The sequence below is a fragment of the Nelumbo nucifera genome, chromosome 3 (assembly GCF_055504915.1).
Source record: "Nelumbo nucifera cultivar China Antique chromosome 3, China Antique-T2T, whole genome shotgun sequence".
NCBI lineage: Eukaryota > Viridiplantae > Streptophyta > Magnoliopsida > Proteales > Nelumbonaceae > Nelumbo > Nelumbo nucifera.
The window spans coordinates 57,233,852-57,260,770 of record NC_142651.1 but is presented as its reverse complement, the minus strand read 5'-3'; the positions used below and the strand labels follow the sequence as shown (position 1 = coordinate 57,260,770).

General features: G+C 38.6%; 2 protein-coding genes across 4 annotated transcripts in view; one reads left to right on the top strand and one right to left on the bottom strand.

Annotated features, from left to right (window-relative positions):
* Positions 1-1,755: 1,755 nt before the first annotated feature.
* Positions 1,756-4,700, bottom strand: LOC104602119 (photosystem I reaction center subunit IV A, chloroplastic). 2 transcript variants are annotated; one of them, XM_088900109.1, is made up of 4 exons: positions 4,420-4,700; positions 4,145-4,210; positions 3,856-4,009; positions 1,756-1,914 (listed from the first exon to the last, which is right to left on the bottom strand). In XM_088900109.1, the coding sequence occupies exons 1-3, from the start codon at positions 4,645-4,647 to the stop codon at positions 3,902-3,904; spliced, it is 402 nt and encodes a 133-aa protein (XP_088756235.1). In that variant the 5' UTR covers positions 4,648-4,700; the 3' UTR covers positions 1,756-1,914; positions 3,856-3,901. The 2 variants fall into 2 exon arrangements, with proteins under 2 accessions (XP_088756235.1, XP_010263995.1); XM_010265693.2 differs by lacking the exon at positions 1,756-1,914 and having other exon boundaries at positions 3,667-4,009.
* Positions 4,701-5,585: 885 nt separating this feature from the next.
* The window catches only part of LOC104602117 (uncharacterized), a 41,897-nt gene continuing 20,563 nt past the window's right edge, over positions 5,586-26,919 (top strand). The window contains exons 1-4 of one of the 2 annotated variants that reach the window (XM_010265692.3): positions 5,586-5,813; positions 23,429-23,533; positions 23,709-23,834; positions 24,016-24,135. In XM_010265692.3, the coding sequence (XP_010263994.1) occupies positions 5,705-5,813; positions 23,429-23,533; positions 23,709-23,834; positions 24,016-24,135 (460 nt within the window). In that variant the 5' untranslated portion in view covers positions 5,586-5,704. Of the gene's footprint in view, positions 5,847-23,428; positions 23,534-23,708; positions 23,835-24,015; positions 24,136-26,919 lie in introns of both variants that reach the window. The other variant, XM_010265690.3, reaches the window with a different exon arrangement.

Sequence of the window (26,919 nt, the reverse complement as noted above, 5' to 3'; positions counted from 1 at the left end):
ACCCATAAGCTTTAAAATAATGAGGGAAAATTCCCCAAGGTAGAATCTACTAAGAGAACACACACACACAACTATTGGTCATCCGTCACGACCCTATTGCATTTTGGATATAGAAGTTTTATTACTCAAGATACTCAATGGGTTTTGGTTAGGGTTGTAAATAGATTGGATTGAATTTGGATAATATATCTAAATTCAATTTGATAGGTTATATCTAATATTTGAGTTCGATTTGAATCAAATAGGATATGCAAAATATTGGTTTGAACTCGATTTCACAAATAGTTGGATATCCAACAAGAAATCCAATTTGATTGATAAAATAAATATGAAAATAAAATAAGAATAACATAGAGAAAAAAGTAAGGAAAAAAAGGGTTAGACACGCATCTAAGAAGCTAAAGAATAGAGAGTTAAGATGTGTTTCTTTGTTAGTCTCCCTAATTCCTCAATGTTCCATAAAGGAGCAAAAAGAACAACATTTTTGTACATGGTTAGGCATATTTCAACCAATTAGATTGAAGAAGAGAAGGAGGGAAGCCATACCCAAAACAATGGCGAGTAAGTGGTGGTGGCCTTCAATGGTTTAGCAGTGCAAAGAAGAGCTCCATCATTTTTTTACTTTTTTTTCTTATTCTTGTTTGGGTAGTTGAAACAATTGATGCATTGTAAAAGAGTAAAAACCCTCTTGTTAAAAGGGGAGGTTAGTAACCATTGATGGTTTGGGCTCTAAGAGGGGGAGGGGGTTTTGATGGTGGTCTGGGTTTTAAAGGGAGAGGGTGGTTTACTTTACCCAAAGTAAACTACCAATGGTAAGTCTTGAGTGGCATCTTTACTTGCTCTCTTTTTTTTTTTTTGTGCTTCCTATTTTTATCATTTGGCAACTCATTACCTCTAAAAAGAGGGATGGTTGTTGACACTCAAAGTGGACCTCTTAACACTTGATATTTCAATTAAAACCCCTTAAATTGCAAATCTTCCATTGAGACATCTTTATTAATCGATGAGCCTTTACCATTAGGTATACCTTGAAAGCGTTATTTGTCAAGTTTTGTCCTAAAACACCCTTGTTTAACCTTCATTCAAATCAGATTTCATTCTAGCCCTTTCCAAGACAAAACCTTTCAAACTATACATCTACATCTTCAATATGTCACCTTACTAATCAAACACCACCAAAAGACTCAAAATGCCCTTTACCTCTCAAATTTCACCTCAAAAATCCCTCATCAATCAGGAAAAAATGATCTCAGCAATTGATACATCATAGGACCACCTATCATTCTAGAAATTAATTGTCCTATTATTACCAATCTCCCAACCTATGCCCTTGTTAAGTAACTCTCTAGCCTTTAGAACTCCCCTTCATGCCTAGGCTACACTCTGGAATGAGATTATTGAATTCCCTCATTTGGCTCGAATGAACCTGCCTTTTCTTTTATTTTCTCTTGATACGAAAGAGTTGAAATCACCAATTAAACACCAAGCCTCATTAGCAATTTCTGCCAGTTCCATACTTAACATTGTTCAATTTTATTGGGGAGTGGCACATAAACAAAAGTACAAAACCAAAATTTATTCGTTGAGATTTCATTAACACTAACTTTCAAAAGGCAAAGATCTAACAGTCATTTTAGCATGTTCAGGATTGACTCTAGTTTCCATAAAAAAACCTAATTTATGGATACGATTGAGATCCATAACTTGTCTTGGAGGCAAGGTCTTCCTGCCCCTTTGACATTCCAACTAAGTAGATTCATTGTTCACAATGGAGATACTCGGACCCATATTGTCCACTCCTATCTTCTTCCATTTCACCATCATCCTCTTCCTCACCCTTATATTCTCATTATCACTTATACCTTCATCTTTGTCATTGTAGAAATTATCCTTCTTTTCGCATTTTTCATTGTCCTATACACCAGAAATGTTAATGTTGTTAGTTGTTTTAGTATTAGTGATAGTTGCACAAGACTAAGAAGATTGTTGGATAAAGCATTGTTATTCTTCTCAGTGGCCTCCATTTTATTCTTTTGGATCCACTACCATTGAGGTGATGTTCAAATCAGCTGGCTCGATGGTAATGTGCCCAACATTTATGAACCTAGCCCTTGAGACTTCTTTAGCATGATTAACCTGGTGTCATGGCCTACTCTATTCCTTGAACTGCTAATGTCATGGCCTACTCTATTTCTCAACAAGCCAAATTGTTTTCATCCTAATACATCTAATAGAATTATCGCCCCTCATGGATAGAACAATTTGTACTCTGCTTTGTTAATTAATAGTTAGTCTATCTAGTTCTTGAATTACCACCCCCCACCCACAAAAAAAAAAAAAATCTAACCATTTAACAAAGATTCAATGGAGAACTTTTCTTTTTTTTTGTTTTTGCTAAATGACAACAAATCTGGGCTTTTATAGAATTTTTCAACAACATTCTCCTAAATGGGCACTGAAACTCCCCAGATGAAACTTATAAATTAAATGGAATATTTTGCTCTGTTGGTTTAATAAAAAATAAGAAAGAAACAGAACAAAAGTTCTTAACAAATTTGGGAAAATTTTTCAAGAATCCCCCCTTTGTTTCTCTTATTTTCTATCAAGCCAAACACAACCCAATGGCATTTCTTTTTTTTTTTTTTTTTCAACACATTAAAATCATCCCTTCATGTAAATCCAACGTTTTAAAAACTGAATCAAAATCAAAGCCACTTTGGCCACCAGTTTCCAGGTCAGCAGTTTGATTGTTTGGTCTGAACAAATGACCTGTTGTAATTTAAAAATAATAATTAAAATGAAAAGGGTCAAAAACAGTTGTTCGGGTCGAATGAATCAATGGTTCAACCACCTGAATCAACAAGTCTCTGACCAAATCATTGGCTTTTGGCAAAAGAACAGTCCAGGGGTGAAATGGAATCAGTGCCTGGATGGCTTCTAGGCCAAACGATCCAGGTCAATGACGGTTTAAAAACCATGTATAGGTATGTTAAAATTCCATAAGCTTTAACATTATGTTGGGAAATTCCAAACCATGAACAAATTAATGAAACATTCAGTAACTTCAAAATTCTAAACAATTGGTTTTTCAGTTCTTATTGTAAGTTTCATGCAAAAAAAAAAAATCTCTCTCTCTCTCTCCCTAAATTAATTAAAAGATTCATAGCCAATAAAATAAATAAAATAAAGATCCATAATTACATTTCAACAATATTTACCTAAATACAACCAAATACACCAAACAACTAATAATTAATATAATTAAAAACACATCTATCTTCAATACTCACAACTTCTAATAAACCAATTACACATAATAGGAAAGTAGGTGTGTGAAACTGATCGGTTCATTTAACCAAAATTTCGAAATGAACCAACTGATAATGGTGGTTCAGTTGATAGGATCTCTGACTTGTTAGAGTAAATCCCGCTGCCACCAGGGTTGTGTAGCCCCATGAAGCAAAAAAAGAAAAAAAAAGGAAATTGAACTGAAAAATGAACTCTTAAAAAAAATAAAACCAAAGATTATTCCAAAGCCAGCTGAAAATAGAGGTTCGGTTACTCAAGATCCTAAATGGGTTTTGGTTCCCAACAGTACTCAAAGATTATTCCAAATAAAGCCAACCCAATTTCTCCTTTGTTATGATTCAATATCCAAACACAGAATTCTCTAACCAGTAGCCCAGTAAATGGTTTTATTTAAGAAAAAAGGAATCTCATTTCTCTGCAGTCAAATGCTTGATTATCAACAGCCAAAGTTACGCAAATTTCATGTGGTATTCTGAACTGACTTGGACTTGAAATCATGAACAAAATATAAACAAATAAGAGCAGAAGAGAGAAAACAATACACACTTAGTGACAGACTACAATTCACTACCCATTTGGTAGTATAAGGCTCTTAGCTGATGGCTTCCTGAATCTCATCCAATGCGTAGTTGTTTGTAGACACATTGGCGTAGTTGACCTTGTTGAACCGAACCACGACTGGGTAACGAGTCTTTGGATCCTGTTCAGTGTAACAGATTCCAGCATTCAGAAGAAATCAATACAATGAAATGGAAACTTAGCTTAAAAGGGTTGGTCTCAATTGTTTGGTTCAACTCAACTCATCAAAATCTATTCAGAGGAGAGAGAGAGAGACCTGATCCACAGTGACTACAGAACCAATGCCATTATACCAATAGGATTCCTTCCTGAGAATCTTCACCTGAGGATAGATTGAGGCAAGAAGATGAATGAACCAGAGCCCAATAACTTAGAAGTAAGAGACTAGCAGTAGAGTAGGAATGGTGTTCTTGTAGCTAGGGGTAATTAATGCTGTATCAGCTCATCCACAGCCACCCCTTTGCAGTGATCATTAATTCCATCACAAGAACGACCATCTCTCTTACTTGGTCAGAAGGAAACAATCAATACCTTAGCACCTCTCTTGGGTCCAATCGGGGGAGGCTTGGGAGGTGGGGCTCCGCCCTCCTTAGGGGCAGCCGGAGCCGGTGGCGCCGCCTCGCCCGCCGCCCGTACAACCAGCCGTGAATCTCTCCTAGTCGAGAAGGAGACTGCGTTCCTCGAAGAGTTTGTGATGGACGTCAAGTTTGATGTGAGCACGAACCCAGAAGCTGCAGATGCCATGGTGCAGCTCGCCATTACTCCTCTCTCTCTCTCTCTCTTCTTCCTTTCTTTAATTTCTGAAAAAGCGAAAAAATAAAATAAAAAATATTTTTCGTCGGAAAATAGACAGACGATTTCAACTTTCCACCATTGCCGTGATGCCACGTCATCAAAATATCCATCCTTTTTGGATAACCCCATCCCTATCGCTGTTGTAAAGATTTGTTTAATTAAAGTTCTCCATAATTCCAAAGTTGCCCCCATTATTTTAATTAATTATGAATTTGCACTTCAACTCTGTTCACAGGTCCCTACCCCGTAAGAACTCTACCCACAACACAATACACTATCCCGTGCATACTGCATAACATGTAGGAGAATGAGATGTTGGCTGCGATGTCATGTGAGTAGACGTGGACAGAGCTTTTGTGCGTAGGAGATCCTGATTTATTCAGACTCTCACAATAGAGATTGGCTTCTATCAGAGCAAATCTGCCCTTACACCGTTTTAACATCATTTTGTAACCTTATATGGGAAATATCTCTCCATAAAATAAAGCATAAATATAGAGATATTCTTAATGCAAGGCAATAAAGACTGCTTGTATGGGCTTTTCCTTGACTGCACATCTCACCGTGCATTGAGAACATCAGTGGAAAATGTTTCATTGAGATATGCGATGAGGCGCAGATGTGAATTCGTTGGAACGTATTTTGTTGGCGGGAGATCCCATCCCAACTCTGTTCACACGTGGAAGCATTTAGGTAAACCCAATCTAATACTAATCCAATGGTTAAGAATGTCTCTTCATGTGAGGACGACACTTGTAAGGAGCACAAAAGATTCGTAGTAAAGAGCACGCTTGATTGAAAAAGGTAAGCAAATCGAACGGTGAAAACACAGTCAATGAATTTCTTATCGGGTTTGTTTCAAAATGGCGGGACTTGTGGCAGTTGAAATAGAGTGAGTTGCATTTGAAGCTTCAAGCTTAGCTGCTGCGTAGGGTCTGAAAGAAACCTGATCAATTTCTAGGGTTTTCTTTCTTCGTTAATTTTCTGCGTGCCGCAAGAAGGCGATGAAGAAAAATACAAAATGTATAATAAAGAACGAATTCAGATGCGAAGATCTCTACGAAGAGGCTTGGATGGAGTTCATGGCTCTAAAAACCTGTCTGGTTCTAGGACTGGCGACGACGTCACAGGTTTCTCTTCTTCAAATTCGACCACAGACTCTGGTTTTCTTCTCACTTTCTGTTAATTCGGTCGTTTCCTCATGGCGGATTCTTCGAAGTTTGAACTGATCTGATTATGCCTAGATTAGTTTTTCTTTAACTTGATTTTGAATGAACATAACGGTTAAGTCTACAGCCTTTATCTGGGTTAGACCGACGAATGTTTTTAATGGATTTGTCCATCTTAAATCATTATATTGCAATTTTGGTGCATAGTGTTGTGATTAATCAAGTGTTGGTTGTGCTCATGCTCTGTAATAATATAACTGCCGATGGCTGCAATGTAGTGTTTTATATTAATTCTTAATAATATATATTCCTGGATAATTTGGAAGTTTCATAGCAATTTCCATCTTGGTTTTGGTTATGGCATGACTTTCGTGCTTATTGAATGTTCTACAGAATTTTTGTAATTCTGCAGATAGAAGATAGACACGCATTTACATGCATGGGGTGCTAATCAAAAAGAGAAGAAAATAAAACAAAGTAAATGTACTGCAATACCTGTTGACATAGTTTGGATCTATACTTAGGTTTAATATAGTGTCATACTGTTTGTCAATCCTGTAAGAGAATACAATTGTTATGAGATGAATAAATTTAGATAGTTAAGCAAATATGAATATATAATTTTCAGGGATGCTGGTAAAACAATTGGATTCATGAGAATATGGTTGGGATGTTGGGAAATGTTTTGATAAGAAAGAGCTGGAAAGTTGTTGATGGTTTCTTTAAGAATGTTTAGGATTAATTGTATAATTTACTTTGTCCCGTATGTTTTTTCTACCCAGTATGGGCTTTATTGCACTTTATCATAAATTTGTCCTCTTCAGCTATATGGTCTAAATTTGGTATTCATGGGAAAAAAATAGTTATGCAAATTGATGGTATTAACAGTCAAATTTATCTTAAGAGTGCTCAAGAATGTTTAGGATTAATTGTATACTTTACTTTATCCCGTATAATTTTTCTATCCAATATGGGCTTTGTTGCACTTTATCATAAATTTGTCCTCTTCAGCTATATGGTCTAATTTTGGTATTCATGGAAAACATTGTTATGCACATTGATTATTATAACAGTCATTTTATCTTAAGAGTGCTCAAGAATTTTTATTTTTTATTAATAATTATGACACTCAATTTATCTTTCAAATTTAGTCTCAAAATAGGTCTTGTTAGTTCTGATCAAACTGCAGACTGCACCTATAATCTTAGCAGAAGTGCCCTTGGGAGCATTCCATTATCAAATTTAGGTTGTTGCATAATTAACACCAACTCCTGCTAGAGCTAATATCAGATCTAAGATCATATTAACTAAAGGCATCAAATGGCAGAAAATCCATCAACCACACAACACGCAAATTGTGTAGCATCAATGCTGTATTTTGGTTGTTGTGCATAATCAACAACCTTTCATGGTTCAACCATAGAAAAGAAAATGAACTTTACATTCATAAAAAAATAAGAAAATGAACTTTAAAATGATTTATCTTTGATAGTCATGCATGTTACAAATTTCAATGCAATGACTTTTCATAAAAAAATAAGAAAATGAACTTTAAAATGATTTATCTTTGATAGTCATGCATGTTACAAATTTCAATGCAATGACTTTTCTTTCTTTCTCTTTTTCCCCTCTTTTCTTTTGGATTAGAAGTGGAAAACTTTTATTAATAGTAAAAGGTGAAGGAAATACGTGCAAGGAATAGCTCATGTTGCAAAGATGGGAAGACTATCTTGTAAAAATTAAAATCCCAAGCTACTTCTACATTCCATCATCTTCATCATCTAAGCCTTGTCTCAACTATATGGGGTTGGCCACATGAATCTTGTTTTGCCATTCTGTTCTGTTTAATGCCATACCCATTATTAAATTATGGGTGCTTAAATCATTTCTTATCACTTCCATCCAAGTCCTTTTTGGTCTTCCCCTAGCCTTCTAGTCCGTTCAATTTGTAACAAATGGCTTTTTCTAAGAGGTGCTGTAGAGGGTCTTTTATGCATGTATCAAACCATCTCAGTCTACTTTCTTTCATTTTATCACCTATTGGAGGCTTGGAGCTACACCTAAGTTCCTTCTTCTGACTTCATTTCTAACCCTATCCTTCTTAGTTTTACATTCATCCATCTAAGCATTCGCATTTTTTTCATACTCATTGTTTGAACATGTTTCTTAATTGCCCAAGATTCTGTTCCTAATGAGGCAAAAAAAAAAAAAGAAGAAAAAAAGAAAAAAAAGAAATGTGTGAATGTATTCTGTTTTTCATGTTTTTTGTAGTGGGATCCCAAATTGTTGTCTTTGGGTACCTTTGTTGACAGTTTGGGACCAGGGGTATTTTCGTCATTTTATAAGTTAAGTTTTGGTCAGGGGCAGTTGGGTGCATTTCTGTTGAGTTTTGGTCTCTTGGGTCTTTTTGTAACAAAAGTTATCTTTTAGGTGTTCATTTGAAGTTAGTTTTGTTCCTAAGGAGTTGTTGGTGATAGGGGTGAGCAAAAAAAACCGAAAAATTGGTTAACCGAATCGAAAAATCGGTTAACCGAACCGGTCAGTTCAATGTTTTCAAAAAACTGAAAGTTTTGGTTCGGTTTCGGTTAACCATTTAAAAAAACCAGCGGTTAACCGAACCGACCGATATATATAAACAATAATATATATTTATATAATATTATATATATTATATTAATATTATATATTATTTTTTGAAAATCTAATAAATGCCGAACTAAGACTTTTCAGTTTGGCAGTAGACTCTAGAGTGTTCGCCAGTCTACCAAACTGGCGAACAACTAGACTTTTCAGTCCCTTTCCCTTTCTTTCCCTCTCTCTCTCTCGACTCTCACTCTCTCAGACTCATTCTTTCCCTCTCTCTCTGAGCTCTCTTTCTCGACTCTCACTCTTTGGTGCTCCCAAAAATCAATGGATCAATGGGTGACAACCTTTGGCACTCCCAACTGCAATAGCTTCAACGGACCAACGGGCGACGGCCTTCGGCGCTCCCAAAAATCAATTTTCTTCTTCGTTCTTCCCCAGGCCCTGAGCTCTCTCTCTCTCGTCTGTGAGCTCTCTGTATTTCTTCCACTCTCCCACTCTCCCCGTCTCCAGTTCCTTTTTTTTTTTTAAATTTTGAAGTCATAAAAAAACCGGAAAACCTGTTGGTTAACCAGTTGCATCGGTTCGGTTAAATATAAAAACCGAACAAATCGGTTTGGTCCAGAAAATCACCCCACGGTCTGTGAGCTTGTCCAGGGGCTTATGTGTAAATATTTTAACTAGCTTGTCCAGCAAGCCAGTAAGTCTTATAAAAGAGAAGGGGGCTGTTTCTGTAGGGATCTTTTGTTTCTTTCTCTCTTGTTTGAGCTGTAGCTCAGCCCCAACTAGGGTTTTCAAGCATTGGGAGCTTTTGTTTTGAGGAGTCGACCCATTTTGGCACCTTCCAATCCCTCCATCGCTGCGTGTCCGTGCGGGAGGCCAGCTTGCTGCCATTGTTATTGTAGTGGAACTGTTTCCAGGAGGAGTTTTACTTCAGGTTCAGGTCTGAAATCCCTAAAAATCCAACTTATTTTTTTGTTTTCAGCTTGGTATTTCTTGTGCTTATTGCTGTATACTTGAGGTACTGCATGTAACGTGACCTTCTGTCCACATCAAGTGGTATCAGAGTAAGTTCTTTCCTTGGGTCTACTTCAAAGTTCATCTCCTTGTGTTTTCTATATTATCATGGCTGCAAGGGGTGGACGTGGTAGGGGTGGTAGAAGACCACAACATGTCACTGTAGAGGTTTTCCGAGAGGCTATAAGAGGACTGCAAGAACAGATTGAACACCTTGCTCAACTTGTAGCTCAAAATGCTGCTAGGGATGGTGACGTTGAAAATGATTTGGGGCTAGGAAGAAGAAGACAAACTCCTAGAGTTGATGAACAACTCACTGACATTATTAGTGAAGAATCAAGTGAAGACATTGAGCAACCTGAAGGTGATCAGCATGGAAGGAATAACAACCAGCGGTGGGAAGACCGAATAGTGCAAGCTTTACAATCCAATCAAGGTCATGGTGTTCAACTTCATATTTCTGAGTTTGATGGTGAGTTGGAACCTGAAGAGTTTCTAGACCGGTTGGACAGCATTGAAAATTATTTTGATTGGAAAGAAATGAATGAAGAAAGAAAAGTGAAGCTTGTAACAGCAAAGATGCGTGGGACAACCTTAGATTGGTGGAAAAATTACCAAAGGGATAGAGAAAGGAAGGGGAAAAGAAAGGTTAGTTCCTGGGGAAGAATGAAAGAGAAGCTGAAATCCCAATTTTTACCACCAAACTACGAGCAAACTCTTTACCAATGGGTGCAGAATTGAAGGCAACAGGAAAAGAGTGTGAAGGAGTACACAAAAGAGTTTAATAGATTAACTGTTCGGAGTAATATGTTAGAAACTGAACATCAAAAAGTTAGTAGATATATCAATGGTTTGAGGTTGCCAATACAAGATCAAGTCAGCCTACATTGCCCGTATAAGGTAAAGGATGCATATCAGCTAGCTCTAAAGGTTGAAGCTCAATTGAGTCGGAGCTTAGGGCGGAGGGCTAAGTGCTGTCCAAGGTACATCTTCATTAGTAGGTCGAAGTGTTGGGGTTGGTAGGGGTCGTGTGATCAACCAAACACGACCTACAGTCCAAGGGACTTCAAATGCAACAAAAAGCAGTCAAGGGCAACCTACTATTAGATGTTTTAGGTGTATGGAATTGGGACATCGTTCAAATGAATGCCCTAAGAGAAGGATTGAAGGGAAAACACATTTGGTTGATGAAGTCACTGATGAACAACAAGGTGATATAGGCCATGTTGAGGATGAGCAAGTGGCTGAAACTACTGAAACTAATGCTTTTGAGGAAGAAAACTTGGATGGGGATATTGAGGGTGAAACTCTAGTGATACAACACTCTATGGTTGCACCTCAAGAACCACTACCAGGGGATTGGTTGAGAAAGAATATCTTTAGAACACGTTGTACAGCTGGCGGGAAGTTGTGTAACCTGATTATTGATAGTGGGAGCAGTGAGAATCTTGTTTCTCAAGAGATGGTGGATAAATTACAGCTCAAGACTGTTCAACACCCCCGACCATATCGTATTTTGTGGTTCAACAAAGGAAATGAGGAAGAGTTTCTTCTAAATGCCTAGTGAATTTTTCTATCGGTAATACATTTGAAGAACCGGTATGGTGTGATGTTGTCCCAATGGATGCATGCCATATTCTCTTGGATCGCCCATGGCAATATGACCGTAAGACCATTCATTATGGGGACAAGAACACATACAGCTTTGTGAAAGACAATAAGAAGATAACTCTTAAACCAATGCAATTTGATTCATTTCCAAAGAAGGAAACAAAGCCAACCACTACTCTCTTCACCTCAAATAAATTGACTCAAAAAGATGGGAATTTGGATGTTGTTTACGTGATGGTACAAAAGAAGTTAGCAAAGAAACACCTGTTCCTGAGTTGGTGAAGAAGCTACTTCATGAGTATGCTGATGTGATGCCTGAAGAACTACCAAATGGCCTTCCTTCCCTAAGAGATGTACAACATCATATAGATTTAGTGCTGGGAGCAGCATTGCCTAACCTATCCACTATAGAATGAGCCCTAAGGAGCATGAGGAGCTCCAAAGACAAGTAACGGAGTTGTTGAAGAAGCGGCTGATCCGTGAGAGCTTAAGCCCATGTGCTATACCAGCTTTGCTCACACCAAAGAAAGATGGTTGTTGGCGTAAATGTGTTGACAGTCGTGCCATTAACAAGATTACAGTTAAATACAAGTTTCCCATACCCCCCGCCTTGATGACATGTTAGACACATTGGCTGGATCACAAGTCTTTTCAAAGATAGATCTGAAGAGTGGATACCATCAAATTCGTATCCGAGAGGGGGATGAGTGGAAGACTGCATTCAAGACCAAGGAAGGTCTTTATGAATGGCTGGTTATGCCATTTGGGTTGTCTAATGCTCCTAGCACCTTTATGAGGTTCATGAGCTAAGTTTTAAGGCCGTTCATGGGGAAGTTTGTGGTAGTTTATTTTGATGACATACTCATTCATAGAAAAGATCATGACAGCCACTTAGTACACTTGAGAGCAATCCTAAAAGTCTTGAGACAAAATTAGCTATATATAAATTTGAAGAAGTGTAATTCTATGACAGATCGGTTGGTGTTTTTGGGATATGTTGTTTCAGCCAAGGGGATTGAGGTGGATCAAGAAAAAGTTCAAGCTATTCAAGAGTGGCCAACACCAAAGACCTTAACTGAAATTCGTAGTTTCCATGGGTTAGCAACATTTTATCGTCGGTTTATAAAGAATTTCAGCACTATTGTGGCGCCCATTACTGAATGCTTGAAAGGAGGTGAGTTTACTTGGACTCTTGCAGCTGAGAAAAGCTTCCAAGAGATAAATATGAAGATTACGAAGGCTCTGGTATTGGCTTTACCTGATTTTAATAAGCTCTTTGAAGTTGAATGTGATGCATCCCATGTTGGGATTGGAACTGTCCTTAGCCAAGAAGGCCATCCAATTGCTTACTTTAGTGAGAAACTCAATGATGCTAGAAGGAGGTATTCCACTTATGATGTTGAGTTTTATGCCATTGTGCAAGCATTGAAGTTTTGGAGGCATTATCTTATCCAATGGGAGTTTGTGTTGTATTCAGACCATGTAGCATTAAAACACCTAAACTCCCAACAGAAGATAAGGGGATGACATGCTAAATGGGTTGATTTTCTACAAGAATATAATTTTGTTTTGAAGCATAAGGCTGGACAGAAAAACCGGGTAGCTGATGCTCTTAGTAGGAGAGTTCACTTGGTGTCAATAGTGTCTACTAATGTTGTGGGATTCAGCTCCATCAAAGACCAATACCAAGATGACCCTTATTTTGGCCCTATTTGTAGAAACTATACAGCAGGCGACAAGGATATTTGAGCCAAGTTTGTGTGGAATGATGGTTACTTATTCATGGGCAATAGGTTGTGTATTCCATCAGGATCCTTGAGGGCATTACTCATTGCTGATTTGCATTGCAAAGGACATTTTGGTCACAAGAAGACACTTGAAATGGTCTCCAAAAGGTACTTTTGGCCAAGGCTACAAAAGGATGTGTTCTATTATGTTGATAGATGTCACAAGTGCCAAACATCTAAGGGGCAACATCAGAATACAGGTTTGTATCTTCCCTTACCCATACCAGAAGCACTGTGGACTGATATTACTATGGATTTTGTGTTAGGGTTGCCAAGAACAGCTAGGGGTAATGACTCTATTTTTGTTGTAGTTGATCATTTCTCTAAAATGACCCACTTTATTGGTTGCCAAAAGACTTTTGATGCTTCTCATGTAGCTAACTTGTTTTTCAAAGAAGTTGTTCGGTTGCATGGATTGCCAAGATCTATCACATCAGATCGTGACACAAGATTCCTTAGCCACTTTTGGAGAACTTTATGGAAGCATATGGGTACTATCCTACAATATAGCAGTACATTTCACCCACAAACAAATGGTCCATGTCAAGTGCTGAGATAGTTTGGTGACAATGCATATGAAATTGAGCTACCAGCTGATTTGTTCATTCCACCCATTTTTAATGTAGCAGACCTCTTTGATTACCATGGGGACCTAGAACCAACAACAAAGGATGGGCGTAGACAAGAACAAAGGTCCAGTAGTTCTAATGAGTTTGAACAAGTAGAGGGTGTAGAAGATATCCGAATCACCAACACTCGAAATGGGGCCTATTTTTGGTTCTTAGTCAAGTGGAAAGGGAAACCATCAATTGAGAACTCTTGGATTAGTGAAGAGGAGTTTATGAAGCTAGATTGAAACATGTAAGGCTGCTAAAATTGCTGCTCGCACGGGGTCGAGCTCTTTTTAACCCGGCGGGAATGACGAGGCAAAAGAAAAAAGAAGAAAAAAAGAAAACAAAAAGAAATGTGTGAATGTATTTTGTTTTTCATGTTTTTGTAGTGGGATCCCTAATTGTTGTCTTTGAGTAGCTTTGTTGACAGTTTTGGACCAGGGGTATTTTCGTCATTTTATAAGTTAGGTTTTTGGTCAAGGGCAGTTGGGTGCATTTTTGTTGAGTTTTGGTCTCTTGGGTCTTTTTGTAACAAAAGTTATCCTTTAGGTGTTCATTTGAAGTTAGTTTTGTTCCTAAGGAGTTGTTGGTGAGAGGGAAACATTCTAGGGGCTTATGTGTAAATATTTTAACTAGTTTGTCCAGCAAGCCAGTGAGTCTTATAAAAGAGAAGGGGGCTGTTTCTGTAGGGGTCTTTTGTTTCTTTCTCTCTTGTTTGAGCTGTGGCTCAGCCCCAGCTAGGGTTTTCAAGCATTGGGAGCTTGGGTTTTGAGGAGTCGACCCATTTTGGCACCTTCCAATCCCTCCATCGCTGTGTGTCCATGCGGGAGGCCAGCTTGCTGCCATTGTTATTGTAGCGGAACTGTTCCAGGAGGAGTTTTACTTCAGGTTCAGGTCTGAAATCCCTAAAAATCCAACTTATTGTGTTGTTTTCAGCTTGTATTTCTTGTGCTTGTTGCTGAATACTTGAGGTACTGCATGTAACTTGACCTTCTGTCCACATCAATACCATACAACATAGCTAGCCTTACAATTATTTTATAGACTTTTCCTTTTAGCCAAAGTGGTATTTACCTATTACATAAAGATTTTGGATTCACCCCTTCATTTTTCCCATCTTGCTCAAATTCTATGAGGGACATCCTCCTCAATTCTCCTTTGTTACAAATTATTGAACTAGGGCACTAGAAGAGGTCACATCGAGTTATCTCTTGGTCTTTAATCCTAAGTGTACCCTAGTTTGCTCTCCTATTATTATTAAATTTACATTGCATCTATTCTATTGTAGTCGTACTTATTTTATAACCTCTTGTTTCTAACATAGTTGTCAATAAACCTAATTTTTCATTTAATCCTTCACTGTTTCATCAATTAATACTATGTCATTAACAAACATCAAGTACCACGCAACCTCCTCTTGAATATGTTTAGTCAATTCATCTATGACTAGAGAGGGGAGAGAGGGGAGAGCAGATCCACCCAATATTTGTGCTCGAACAGGTTCATATTCAGCCTTTAAACCCACTAGAAACCTTGTCCCATCAAGCTGCTCTCGTTGTTGTTGCTGAACTTGAACATCCAGAGTCAGAGGAAGATGCACATTAAGCTCATTACGGAGGTTCCTCATGCTTGCATAATATTCTTCTAGGCTTTGATTACCTTGCTTCAGGTTATAGTACTCTTGGTAAAGTTGATACACTCTAGTGGTATTATCTTGGCCAGAATAGAGTTTCTTAGCATGGTTCCAGATTTGCTTAGCTGTATCCAGGAACATAAAATTCACACTAATTTTAGGTTCCATGCTATTCCACAATCAGGTCATAATTTGTGCATCCTTTTGTTCTCAATCACTAAACCCTAGAGAATCAGAAGAGGGTTTCTCCTCTCTCACATGTTTCACCTTTTTCTTGGCTCTTAAAAACACTTATACAGTGTTGATAGGTGTATTATATGTACTGTACACAGGTTTAGTGCCCGCAGGGGTATTTTTGTAATTTTGTAGACCTCTTGTGTTGTACGGCCAGTATAGTATAAATACTATGCTTCACTCGACTGAAGCAGTTCTTTTGAGGCCTTAACTCACTCGACTGAAGCAGTTCTTTTGAGGCCTTAACTCAGTAGCCTCCGCTTCTTCTTCTTCTTCTTCATTCTTTCCTTTCTTCTTCTCCTTCTTCTCCTACTCAACATGGTATCAGAGCAGGACCGTCCAGGCCTGGAAAACAACCAGCTGAGGTCTCTCTCCACTGCTGCGTAGGAGCTATAGTCTTGATGCTCGAAGACAAGGAAGAGGAAGCATTCTCTAGTGTTGCGGTTAGTCTCCACTGCCGAGTAGGGTTCTCCGGTTCTGCTACAAGAAAGCTAACTGCTCAACTTCCTAGCGCAGAAAAGGGTTCTGCTACAAGTTTTTTCTTCTTGATTCATGACTGTACTGGAGTTGCTTGGCTAAGAAGATTGTAGAAAACCATCCCAGATGTACGAGGGGGGGTTCTGACCTGAAGAGAAGTTTGAGTCCATGACTGTACTGCCTATTCATAGTTCGGGTGACCTAGGTACTGAACTGAATTTTTTCTGTTTATGGTTCTCTTCTTGCATTCTTTCGATGGACTGTTAATGTCCCAAAATCTGAGTAGGGACTGTCCCCCTTCCTCCGATTGTGTGTTGCTCTATTCAGCTCTCTAAGGGACTGTTGATGAACCCTAAACCCTAAATGACTGTTCGGCTGCCCTGGAAAGTGGATATCAGCCGATTAGGTGTGGTGAACCACCACTCGTATTGCTGTTCCTACTGAGTTTTTTTTTCAGCTGAGAAGCTGCATTAAAGTTGTAAAACTGTAGGTCATTCAGACCTGGTTACACTGCAAGTGCAGTTCGTATATTGTTCTATGGACTCCTACACAGTGTAGGTCATACAACCTAGTACTGCAGCTGCAGTGTTTGTGCTTGGTTCTCTGTGAAACCGAAAATCAGCAAGTGCTTAGTTGTGGACTGTAGCAGCTCTGTAAGGTAGTGTGCCTTTTGGTTTTGTGTACTTCTAAACCTAGAATCATGAATAGTGAAGATTCAGCTACATCTGGAATCTCCACAATGCTGAATGGAATGAGTGGGAGCAGTGACCTATCCTTACCTATGGCTGTTGTTCCTCTTGATGGGTTAAACTACCTAGAGTGGTCAAGGGGGATCAAGCTATACATAACTGCAAGGGGAAAAATAGGCTACATAAATGGAAGAATCAAATAACCACCTTCTGGAAATGCAGAACATGATAGATGGGATCAGGAGAACAGTATGGTTATGTCATGGCTTTTGATCTCCATGCAATCGCAAATAAGGAAGAACTTCATGTGGGCTGAAACTGCAAATGAGATATGGGAATAGGCAAAATCACATATTCTGAACTTCGACACTATGCCAAGATTTATTAACTGCAAGCAGCTTCATCTACTTGTAAACAGGGGTAGAGGAGTTTATCAGTTTAATACTTTGACTTGACAACTGTTTGGAAGGAGTTGACCATTACCAGAATATTGATTGGAAGTGTGATGAAGATGCAAAATTGTATAAGAAACTTGTCTCACAGCAAAGAGTGTTTGCTTTTTTACATGGTCTCAATCCTATCTATGAATCCATCAGAGTACAAATTCTAAGTTCTAAGGATCTTCCTTCAATTTAGGAGGTCTATGCTCTTGTCCAGTCTGAAGAGAGCAGAAGAAACTTGATGAACAGCACCGGAGGGGATGCAATTGTGTTGGCGGAAAAAGGGGATTTCCTCTACTAGTGGTGGACATTCTTCCAAGAGAGGGGATTTCCAGAAGAAAGCAGAAGATAAGGAAAAATTGTGGTGTACTAATTGTTAGAAGCCCCGACACACCAAAGATACTTGTTGGGATCTCCATGGGAAACCAAAGTGGGCTCAGGATTTACCTAAGAAGCAAGACTCAGATGTAATTAGAAGACCCGGGCAACAAGGTACCAAGAAACACCACATGGCCAACATGGTTACTCGGGAGAATCAGCCCTCCACTTCTGCTGTGACTCAAACACCACATGACCAACATAGCTACTCTGGATCTGACCCAAGGGAGGATATTGTAAACTCCTTCCGTGACCATTTGGAGCTTTATGGTAGAGCAATTCGCTAGATGGATGCTCCTCCCACCACCTCTTTTGCATCCACATCAGGTAATCTTGCCACAACTTTCCATGTTGCTTCTCACGAACTTGACTCTCCATGGATCATTGATTCTGGAGCATCAAAACACATGACTGGTATGTCCTCTTACTTTCAAACTTATCACCCTCTTTACGGAAGAGATAAAGTGAGACTAGCTGATGGATCATACACTTCCATAGCTGGTCAAGGAACTCTTTCTCTTCTCCTCGGGCTTACTCTTTCTAATGTTCTTCATGTTCCAAAATTCCCTATGAATTGGTTCTCAGTCAGTAGTGTTACAAATTCCTTAAACTGTTCTGTGACTTTTTTCCCTTCCTATTGTGTGATTCAGGATCTGGCCTCGGGGAGGATGATTGGTAGGGGACGTATGGTTGATGGATTCTATATGCTGGAGAATATGGCTGGCCTTCATGTTACAGAGTTTATGAGTCAGTTTAGAAAGAGTAAAATGTATTTGTGGCATTGTCGTCTGGGTCATTTGTCTTTTGAGTCCTTGAAAGTTGTTTTCCTAGAATTGTGTAAGTCAGTGTTTGTTTCTAATTTTTCTTGTCAAACGTGTCAGTTAAGCAAGCATTGTAGAACTCAATTTTCTCAAAGAAATAGTAAATCTGAGTTTCCTTTTCACATTGTGCATTCTGATGTGTGGGGCCCTATTACTTTACCTTCTGAGAGTGGCTACAAGTACTTCATTACCTTCATTGACGATTATTCCAGATACACTTGGGTATATCCAACGTGAACCCGTGAGGAAGTACCAAAAATTATCCAAGATTTCCAGCGGATGGTCTTCACCCAATTTCAGACCGAAATTCAAATATTTCAATCAGACAATGCAAAAGAATTTTTTCATAGTGACCTCACGGAGTTCTTTGCTTCACATTGCTCACTTCACTGGAGCTCCTATGCCCGCACGCCACAACAAAATGGTGTGGCTGAACGGAAGAACCGACACCTTCTTGAAGTGGCACGGGGTTTACTATTCCACATGAATGTTCCCAAACGATTTTGGCTTGAGGCCGTCCTTTGTTCTACATTACATACCTCATTAACCAAATGCCCTCTCGTTGGTTAGAGTACAAAGCCCCACATCAGCTTCTCTTTCCTAAGGCCCCTCTTCTTTCTATTCCTCCTCGTGTTTTTGGTTGTCGGTGCTTTGTCCAAAACCTATCTCCCACCCGGGGGAAATTGGACTCTCGTGCTATCCCGTGCATATTTCTTGGCTACTCATTCTCTCAGAAAGGGTATCGTTGCTTTGATCATGTTTCTCGGAAATTCTATGTCTCCATGGATGTTACCTTCTTCGAGGATGAGCCATTCTTTCCTGTTTCTCCTCACGGGGAGTGTAGGCATGAGGGGAAACTGGTTCAACTTCCTCTTCTTCCTACTCCTTCTCCTTCTCCCCCTTCTCCTTCTGATCCTCCACCTTTCCGTGTTTTTTCTCGTCGTCGTAAAGGCCAACTAGGTTCAAGTGCTGTGGAGAATGCAAAAGCTGTACCTCAAATGCCATCAAATTCCTTGGGGGAAGATCATACTCACTCAAGTAACTTGACTCCCAACCTCGCTGTTGCTAATGATCTTGACCTTCCCATTGCCCACAGGAAAGGTGTTAGGTCGTGCACCACTAAACACCCTGTTTCCAACTTTATTTCCTATGATAACATCTCACCTTCATTTCGTGCTTTTCTTACCTCCATTGACAGTATCACTATTCCCAAGAATGTGGCAGAAGCTCTCTCAGTACCAGAATGGACGAAGGCCATGAAGGAAGAAATTGATGCTCTTCATAAGAATGGCATGTGGGAATTTGTTGATCTCCCTAAGGGAAAGGATCCAGTTGGATGTAAATGGGTGTTCACTGTTAAGCATGGGGCTGATGGAACCGTGGAGAGGTATAAAGCTCGTTTAGTGGCAAAGGGTTTTACTCAAGTATATGGAGTTGATTATGCAGAAACCTTTGCCCCATGTTGCCAAAATGAACTCTATTAGAGTACTTTTTTCTCTTGCTGCCAATCTGAATTGGGATCTTCATCAGCTCGACATCAAGAATGCCTTCTTGAATGGTGACCTTGAGGAAGTTTATATGGTTCAACCCCCCGGTTTTTTGGCTCAAGGAAGTGAACAAAAGGTGTGCAAGTTGAAGAAGTCTTTATATGGGCTGAAGCAATCACCAAGAGCTTGTTTCAGAAGATTTCATACTACAGTTCAACAGAGGGGATACAAGCAATGTCAGTCAGATCACACACTGTTTGTAAAAAGAGTAGAAGGTAAAATGGCTGCCCTAATAGTATATGTGGATGACATAATTGTTACTGGTGACTGGAATGATGAAATTCAAAGTTTGAAGGGCTTCCTTGCCACTTAGTTCGAAGTGAAAGATCTAGGACCCGCCAAATACTTACTTGGAATTGAGGTTGCTCGATCAAAAAAGGGTATCTTCATCTCCCAAAGGAAATATGTCTTAGATTTGCTTAAGGACACTGAAAAGTTTGGGGTTAAACCAGCTGACTCTCCCATTGACCCCAACCATAAGTTAAGTGATAGCCAAGGTGAACCTCTTAAGGATGTGAAGCAATTTCAGAGGCTTGTAGGGAGATTGTTGTACCTCTCTATGACTCGTCCAGACATAGCATATGCTGTTGGTGTCCTCAGCCAGTTCATGCATGCACCTAGGTCCACTCATCTTGAAGCAACGGAGAGAATAATGCAGTATCTTAAGAAGTTCCCGGGTGCTAGCTTATTATTCCAGAAACATGGACATTTGAGAGTTGAAATTTACACAGATGCGGATTGGGCTGGATCTCAAAGTGATAGAAGGTCTACTAGTGGTTACTGCACCTTTGTAGGAGGGAACTTTGTTACTTGGAGGAGTAAGAAGCAAACCGTGGTAGCTAGATCCAGTGCTGAAGCTGAGTACCGTGCAATGGCACACGAAGTAGCCGAAGGTATGTGGATAAAGAATCTATTGGGAGAGTTGGGTTTTATAGTGGATAAACCCATGACTCTACTCTGTGACAACAAGGCAGCTATAAGTATCGCTGCCAACCCGGTACTACATGATAGAACAAAGCACATTGAAGTTGACAAGCACTTTATCAGAGAAAAAATCATCACAGGCGAAGTATGCACTCCATACATCAGCTCTGAAGACTAACTAGCAGACATCTTTACAAAAGGGCTAAACCATTCCAAACACCAAGGTCTCTGTGACAAGTTGGGCATGATTGATATCTATGCCCCAACTTGAGGGGGAGTGTTGACAGGTGTATTATATGTACTATACACAGGTTTAGTGCCTGCAGGGGTATTTTTGTAATTTTGTAGACCACTTGTGTTGCACGGCCAGTATAGTATAAATACTATGCTTCACTCGACTGAAGCAGTTCTTTTGAGGCCTTAACTCAATAGCCTCCTCTTCTTCTTCTTCTTCTTCTTCCTTCTTTCCTTTCTTCTTCTCCTTCTCCTGCTCAACATACAGATTTAGCCCATGGCACATAGTTCTCACCATTTAATTTGATAGAGGTCATCTAAACATTTAGGTAATCCGGGGGAACCACAACACTAGACTTGTGTTCACTACTATCTCCCATATCTGATTTTTTTTTTCTTTTCTTCACTCACCTGTATATCACACCACAAAACCCTAATTCACTTTGTTATCCTCCACTTTCAACACCACAAAACCCTTCAAATGCACACCACACACCTAGTACTAGATCTGCAGCCAATCAACCATCAAATCACACTATAACACCTATACTACACAGTACACACTACAAACCAGACCTGCACTCGACTGAACACTGCACCACCCGAAGCTGCTCTCTTCGTACCATCGATTAGAGAGCTTCCTACAAATCACCACAAACAACCACCACATCACAAACTGGAGGCATGGAGACCTCCTAAGGGAAAAAACAATCACTCCTTTGCAGCCTTTCTCTTAATCTCCAAGGAATTCTTGAGAAATCTGCAAAACCCTAGAGAACTTGGCGATAAAAAAAATTCTGGGCAGATCTGAACTTGTTATAGCAGCTCTGATACCATGTGAATAGACCGATTAGCCCTAGTTTAGTTCTAGGTAAGAAGAAGAAGAACAAGAACAAGAACAAGAAGAACAAGAACAAGAACAAGAAGAAAGAGAAAGAGAGAGGAGAAGGAAGGGTTCGATTTAGGAGAAGAAAAGTCAATCCACCCAGCCGGCCCACTTTGTATTCATATTCTGTGTTGGTTTACAAAAGACAATGTTGTCCCTCATTAAGTATGGGACACAATTTAAATACAGACAAAACAGACTATTCAACCTTAATTAGATAGACAAAAGACTTAACTACCCTTGTACTGTCGGTCCTAACAATTACCAGCTGCCAACTTGATGCAACTATCCTCCTATATTTGGGCTTGGGACTGGCAGTGTAAGACAAGCTCACCCCAGAAGAGTTAACTTCTACATGTCAAAAAAAGAAAATAGAAACACGACAATAGCCCAACTACATATGAGGAATATATACTTACCCCCAATATAATTCTATCTATAATTCTTCTAGACAGGCTGTTGGACCTACCTCCCTTATGATATGGTGCAAGAACCAAGGACCTTCCCTTACATTTCTCATATATTCTATTACTTGAGAGTCCCCTTCAACTTGTACTCGAAGTAATGCTGGACCAGTAAGTGGCTAAAATTTTTTGAAAATCAAAAGTTATGTTTTCATGAGTATCTAATTCAAAACAAGGGATGTTGGGCAGGTTCTAGATGGGGTTTTAAAGCTGATATTGCAACAATTGGCTGCCAAAAGCATATCAGTCTGAAGGTGTGCTTGCTTGGTTTTGACACTTTGCTAAAACATAAGCAGTAACCACGAAAGGGGCTGGGAGAACTTAAGAATGTTCAGAAATAAGAAAGAAAACAGGTCTTGGTTATGCTGTTTAGGGACTGAAGAAACTTGATAAAAATGACAAGTGGATAAAGGAAGATAGGGAAAGAATAAGAGAAGAAATAGGGGTAGGGGAATGATTAAGAAATGAAGAATGAATAGCTAGCAAATTGTCTGGAACTGTTTGCTTGCATCTGTTCTCTTATTGCAACCTAATAATCAGACACCAGAAAGACGGAGCAAACCTCCACATTTAGCTAGCTAAAGTTTCTCTTAACTTCCTCCCATTGCTTTTATATGGTTAAGCATAGTTAATACAACATACAAGATATTTCTCCTATTCTCTTGAAGTGATTCCCCAAATTTTTATAGCTAAGGTCTTATCATTCTTCCTTCTATTATCCTATCATTGGTTTTCTGTAGACGTTGCTGTAGATGTTACCACAGAGCACAGACAAGTGGATAACATCATAAAATGTGTCTCTAACTTGCCTACCTTAGCCCATCCAGAAAAAAAGAAACACATGCCTTTTTTTTCCTTTTTTGTGATAAACTAATCATCACCTAGGTACTGACTGCTCAATATATTGCATGGGGAGGCCAAAACAATTAGTCATTGCCTGACTTCATTAACAAAACTTGTTCCTTTCATCTTGACCCACCCAGAAATTGATCAAGTCCATGATATTGTTGAGAGTCCAACTCCAACCACATCTTTACATCGAACACTTTATCTTGGTGTTCTCTCACTGCAAGAGGATGGATACTTTTGTTGTCTATTGGCACCTCTTCATTAACTAAAGAAAGCTTTTGGTTTACTACTTTAGTATATTGATCATTCTGTGGCATCTACAAGAACTTGGATGCTGACTCATGTGTAATTATATATACTTATCTTCGTACTTGTATACTCTTGTCTGTAGATGTGAACCAAGTGAAAAGAGTAAGGTTTGCATCTCCTGGTACTGTTTTTCCCCTCAGAGACAAGCATGATGTGTTACATGCCGAGGGAGCTTACACACCAAGATGTAAGTTTTCCTTTTTCCTACCTGACAAGTGCTCAATTTTTCTGGGGTCCATATTGTTTCTATGACCAACTTATTTCCCTTATCTTTCATTTTACTTCTATTGTATCTTAGTTTTGTTTGTAGTGCCATAGTGTTATATATATTGTCTTCTATTTGATGGGAAGTTAATTTGCAGCTAATGGTCCTAAAACTTCTGAGTATGCTTTTTATAAGAAAATAAGAGAAGCTGCTGGCAAAAATCTCTGTTGTCATAAACAGGAATACCACTTGAAGAAGTTTGAATCAAGTAACTGTACTGAAGGTATGTTGTTTTTTCTGATACCTAGTGATTCTTGTGCAGATTATTGAGGAATTAAATTTTTAGGAGACCATGTTCTACTGATTACTCAATACTTCTTTTTTTATTCACTCAATTTTTGACCTTGTAAGATATCAGGACATAGATTTTTAGTCAGTCCTTGACCATGATATATACCATGCAGATTTGGCAAATGTGGTCAAACACAATTGTGAGGAGATAAGACCTCTATTGTCCATTGAGAAGTCTACATCCATTGATCTCAGGAAATCCTTTTCACTGATTGGAGTCTCAAAGGATTCAGGTGTGCACTGTAATTGGTAGTTTCAGGGCCCATTTGGTTCATGGGAATAGGGGTCTGGAATCGGAATCAGAATAGTCCATTCTGATTCCAACCATTTGGTTGGGTGGAATCAGAATCCCATTCCCATTACTGGTGGAATCCATTCCCCTATTTGAGGGAATGGCCATTACCTCGCCCTCCCTTGGGAATGAGAATCTCTTCCAGCTGATTCAGATTCCAATTCCCATCTGAACCAAACAGGTGGGAGGAATAGACTATTCTGATTCCAATTCTGATGGATTTTTTATTTTGACTGCGAACTAAATGGTTTCCTCTGCTTCTTGTTTGGAAACAGTGTGAGACTTTCCTTTTTACATTGGGAATATCATATTTCATCATCATCATCATCATCATTAAGCCTTGTCCCAACTATATGGGGTTGGCTACAAGAATCCTGTTTTGCCATTTTGTTCCATTCAGTGCCATATCCATGGTTAAATTATGAGCCCTCAAGTCATTTAAATTGGGAATATTATATTTTCTTCTTTCAATCCCTCTATTTCACAACATATCTTGCATGTCACCATTTTAATTGATTATTTTATAGCACTTCTTGTTTATATGAAATATTCTTCTCTATCCTATGTGTCAAATCTACTGCTTGATTGATTGTGATTGCTTTTGTTAGGTGGTGTTTGATAAATCTGAAAATTCAGATTTGAAAAGTTAAAAAGATATTAAAAGTGTCTGAAATCTGAAGAGGCATAGATGCTTTTCTACTTTTGAGAGGATCTGAATCCATAAGTTTGTTTGTGTTGGATCATTTAATAAATAAAATGATTAAAATTAAAAAAATAATTAATGACTATAAAAATATTAAAATAATTAATAATTTACACAAATAAAAATAAAAATAATTTTTAAAAATTTATGATATAATTAAAAATTACTAGTTAATAAAAATAATTAATAATTAATAAATAAGACAAGTATATTTAATAAAAATAATTAATGTTTAATACAAATATTAAAAAAAATAATAATTAATAAAATTTTTAATTAATAATTAATAAAAATATTATTATTATTCACCGAACCACCGTTGCTGCATGTTGCGGTGGTGGTGGCGGTGGTGGGGAGACAGGGGAGGGAGAGAGAGAGAGAGAGAGAGAGAGAGGTCGAATGGGGAGGGGTAGTTTTGACTTTTGGCCACGTCTGAAGCGCATCTGAACGCATTAAGCGACTGCCCTTAGTCTAAACATTTCAGATCTGAAAAAAGTTTTCAGACCCTATTTTAGATGCAACAACAAACAAAGGTGGCATCTGAAAAGCAATATTTTCAGATTCAGACGTCTGAAAAGTGCAATCAAATGCCACCTTAGTGTCGACTGTATAGGGGTAGTTTAGTTTTTCTATTTATGTTTAAGCTGATGTGTAATGTTTATGTTAAGTGATGTGTCCCATACTTAAGTAGGGACATAATCGTCAGTAGAAATATGCTGAAATAAAAAATATGAAAGAAAAGAGTGTTTTCTTGAAGGGAGAAGGAAGAGAGAAGAAGAGATCTTGAGAACTAACATAACACAACTAACATAACTGCTGTGGTCCCCACTTCCTATCTAATAACTAACATAACACAACTATTCTTAAAACAACACAAAACTAACTAATTTTCAACATGGTCTTTTGTTTTATTTAATAGAAACCTATAAATATAACCTGGCCGACTAGAGAAATTGACTTTTTTTTTTTTTGATAAATAGAGAAATAGACTTTTCTCTCTAGTTCGAACCAGTTTTCTCCTTCTCCTCTCTTCTCTTCTCTTCTTCTCTCTTCTAATCTTCCTCTAATACTATTTCTAACAGAATTCTAGTGCAGGTCTGAACTTTATCATGGTATTAGAGCCACTGTGACAAAATCAGATTTGCCCAGAATTCTGTTCTATCGACATTCAGCCTAGGGTTTTACAGTTTTCTTCATCATCTGTTGGAGATAGGGAAAAGGGCTGAAAAGGAGTGATCGCCCTTTCCCTTTGGAGGTTTTCATGCCTTCCGTTAGTGGTTTAGTGGGTGCTTGTGGTGGTTTGTAGGAAGCCCTCTAATTGATAGTACGAAGGGGGTTGTTTCAGGTGGTGCAGTGGACAGTCGAGTGTCAGGTTGGTTTTTGGTGATCAAATAGGTGGGCTATATGTGTTTCAGTGTGAATTGAGTGGTTGGTGAGTTGCTAGTGTTATGGTGTGTATTCAAGTAATTATCTGGTAGTTTTGTGGTGCTGAAAGTGAAGAAATCAGTGACGGGTATTGCTGAAAATTGTGACTATAGGTGGTTTCACTAGTGTGCAGTGTGGTGAAAAGTGATTTAGAAGTTTGATACATGAGAAAGAAAAAAGGAATTCAGATATGGGAGACAGTAGTGAACACAAATCTAGTATTATGGTTCCCACCGACTACCTGAATGTTCAGATGACTTCTATCAAATTGAATGGGGAGAATTATGTGCCTTGGGTGAAATCTGTAGAGGTCTTTCTTAGAGCTAAGAAGAAAGTGAAGCATGTAAGAGAATAAAAACTGCCCGTTGACTCTCAGGAGTATAGTGATTGGGAACAAGAAGATGCACAAATTATGACCTAATTATGGAATAATATGGAACCCAAGATCAGTGTGAATTTTATGTTCCTAGATACAACTAAGGAAATTTGGGACCATGCCAAGAAGTTATACTCGGGACAAGACAATACTACTAGAGTGTATCAACTTTATCAGAAGTACTTTAATCTGCATCAGGGTAATCAGAGTCTTGAGGAGTA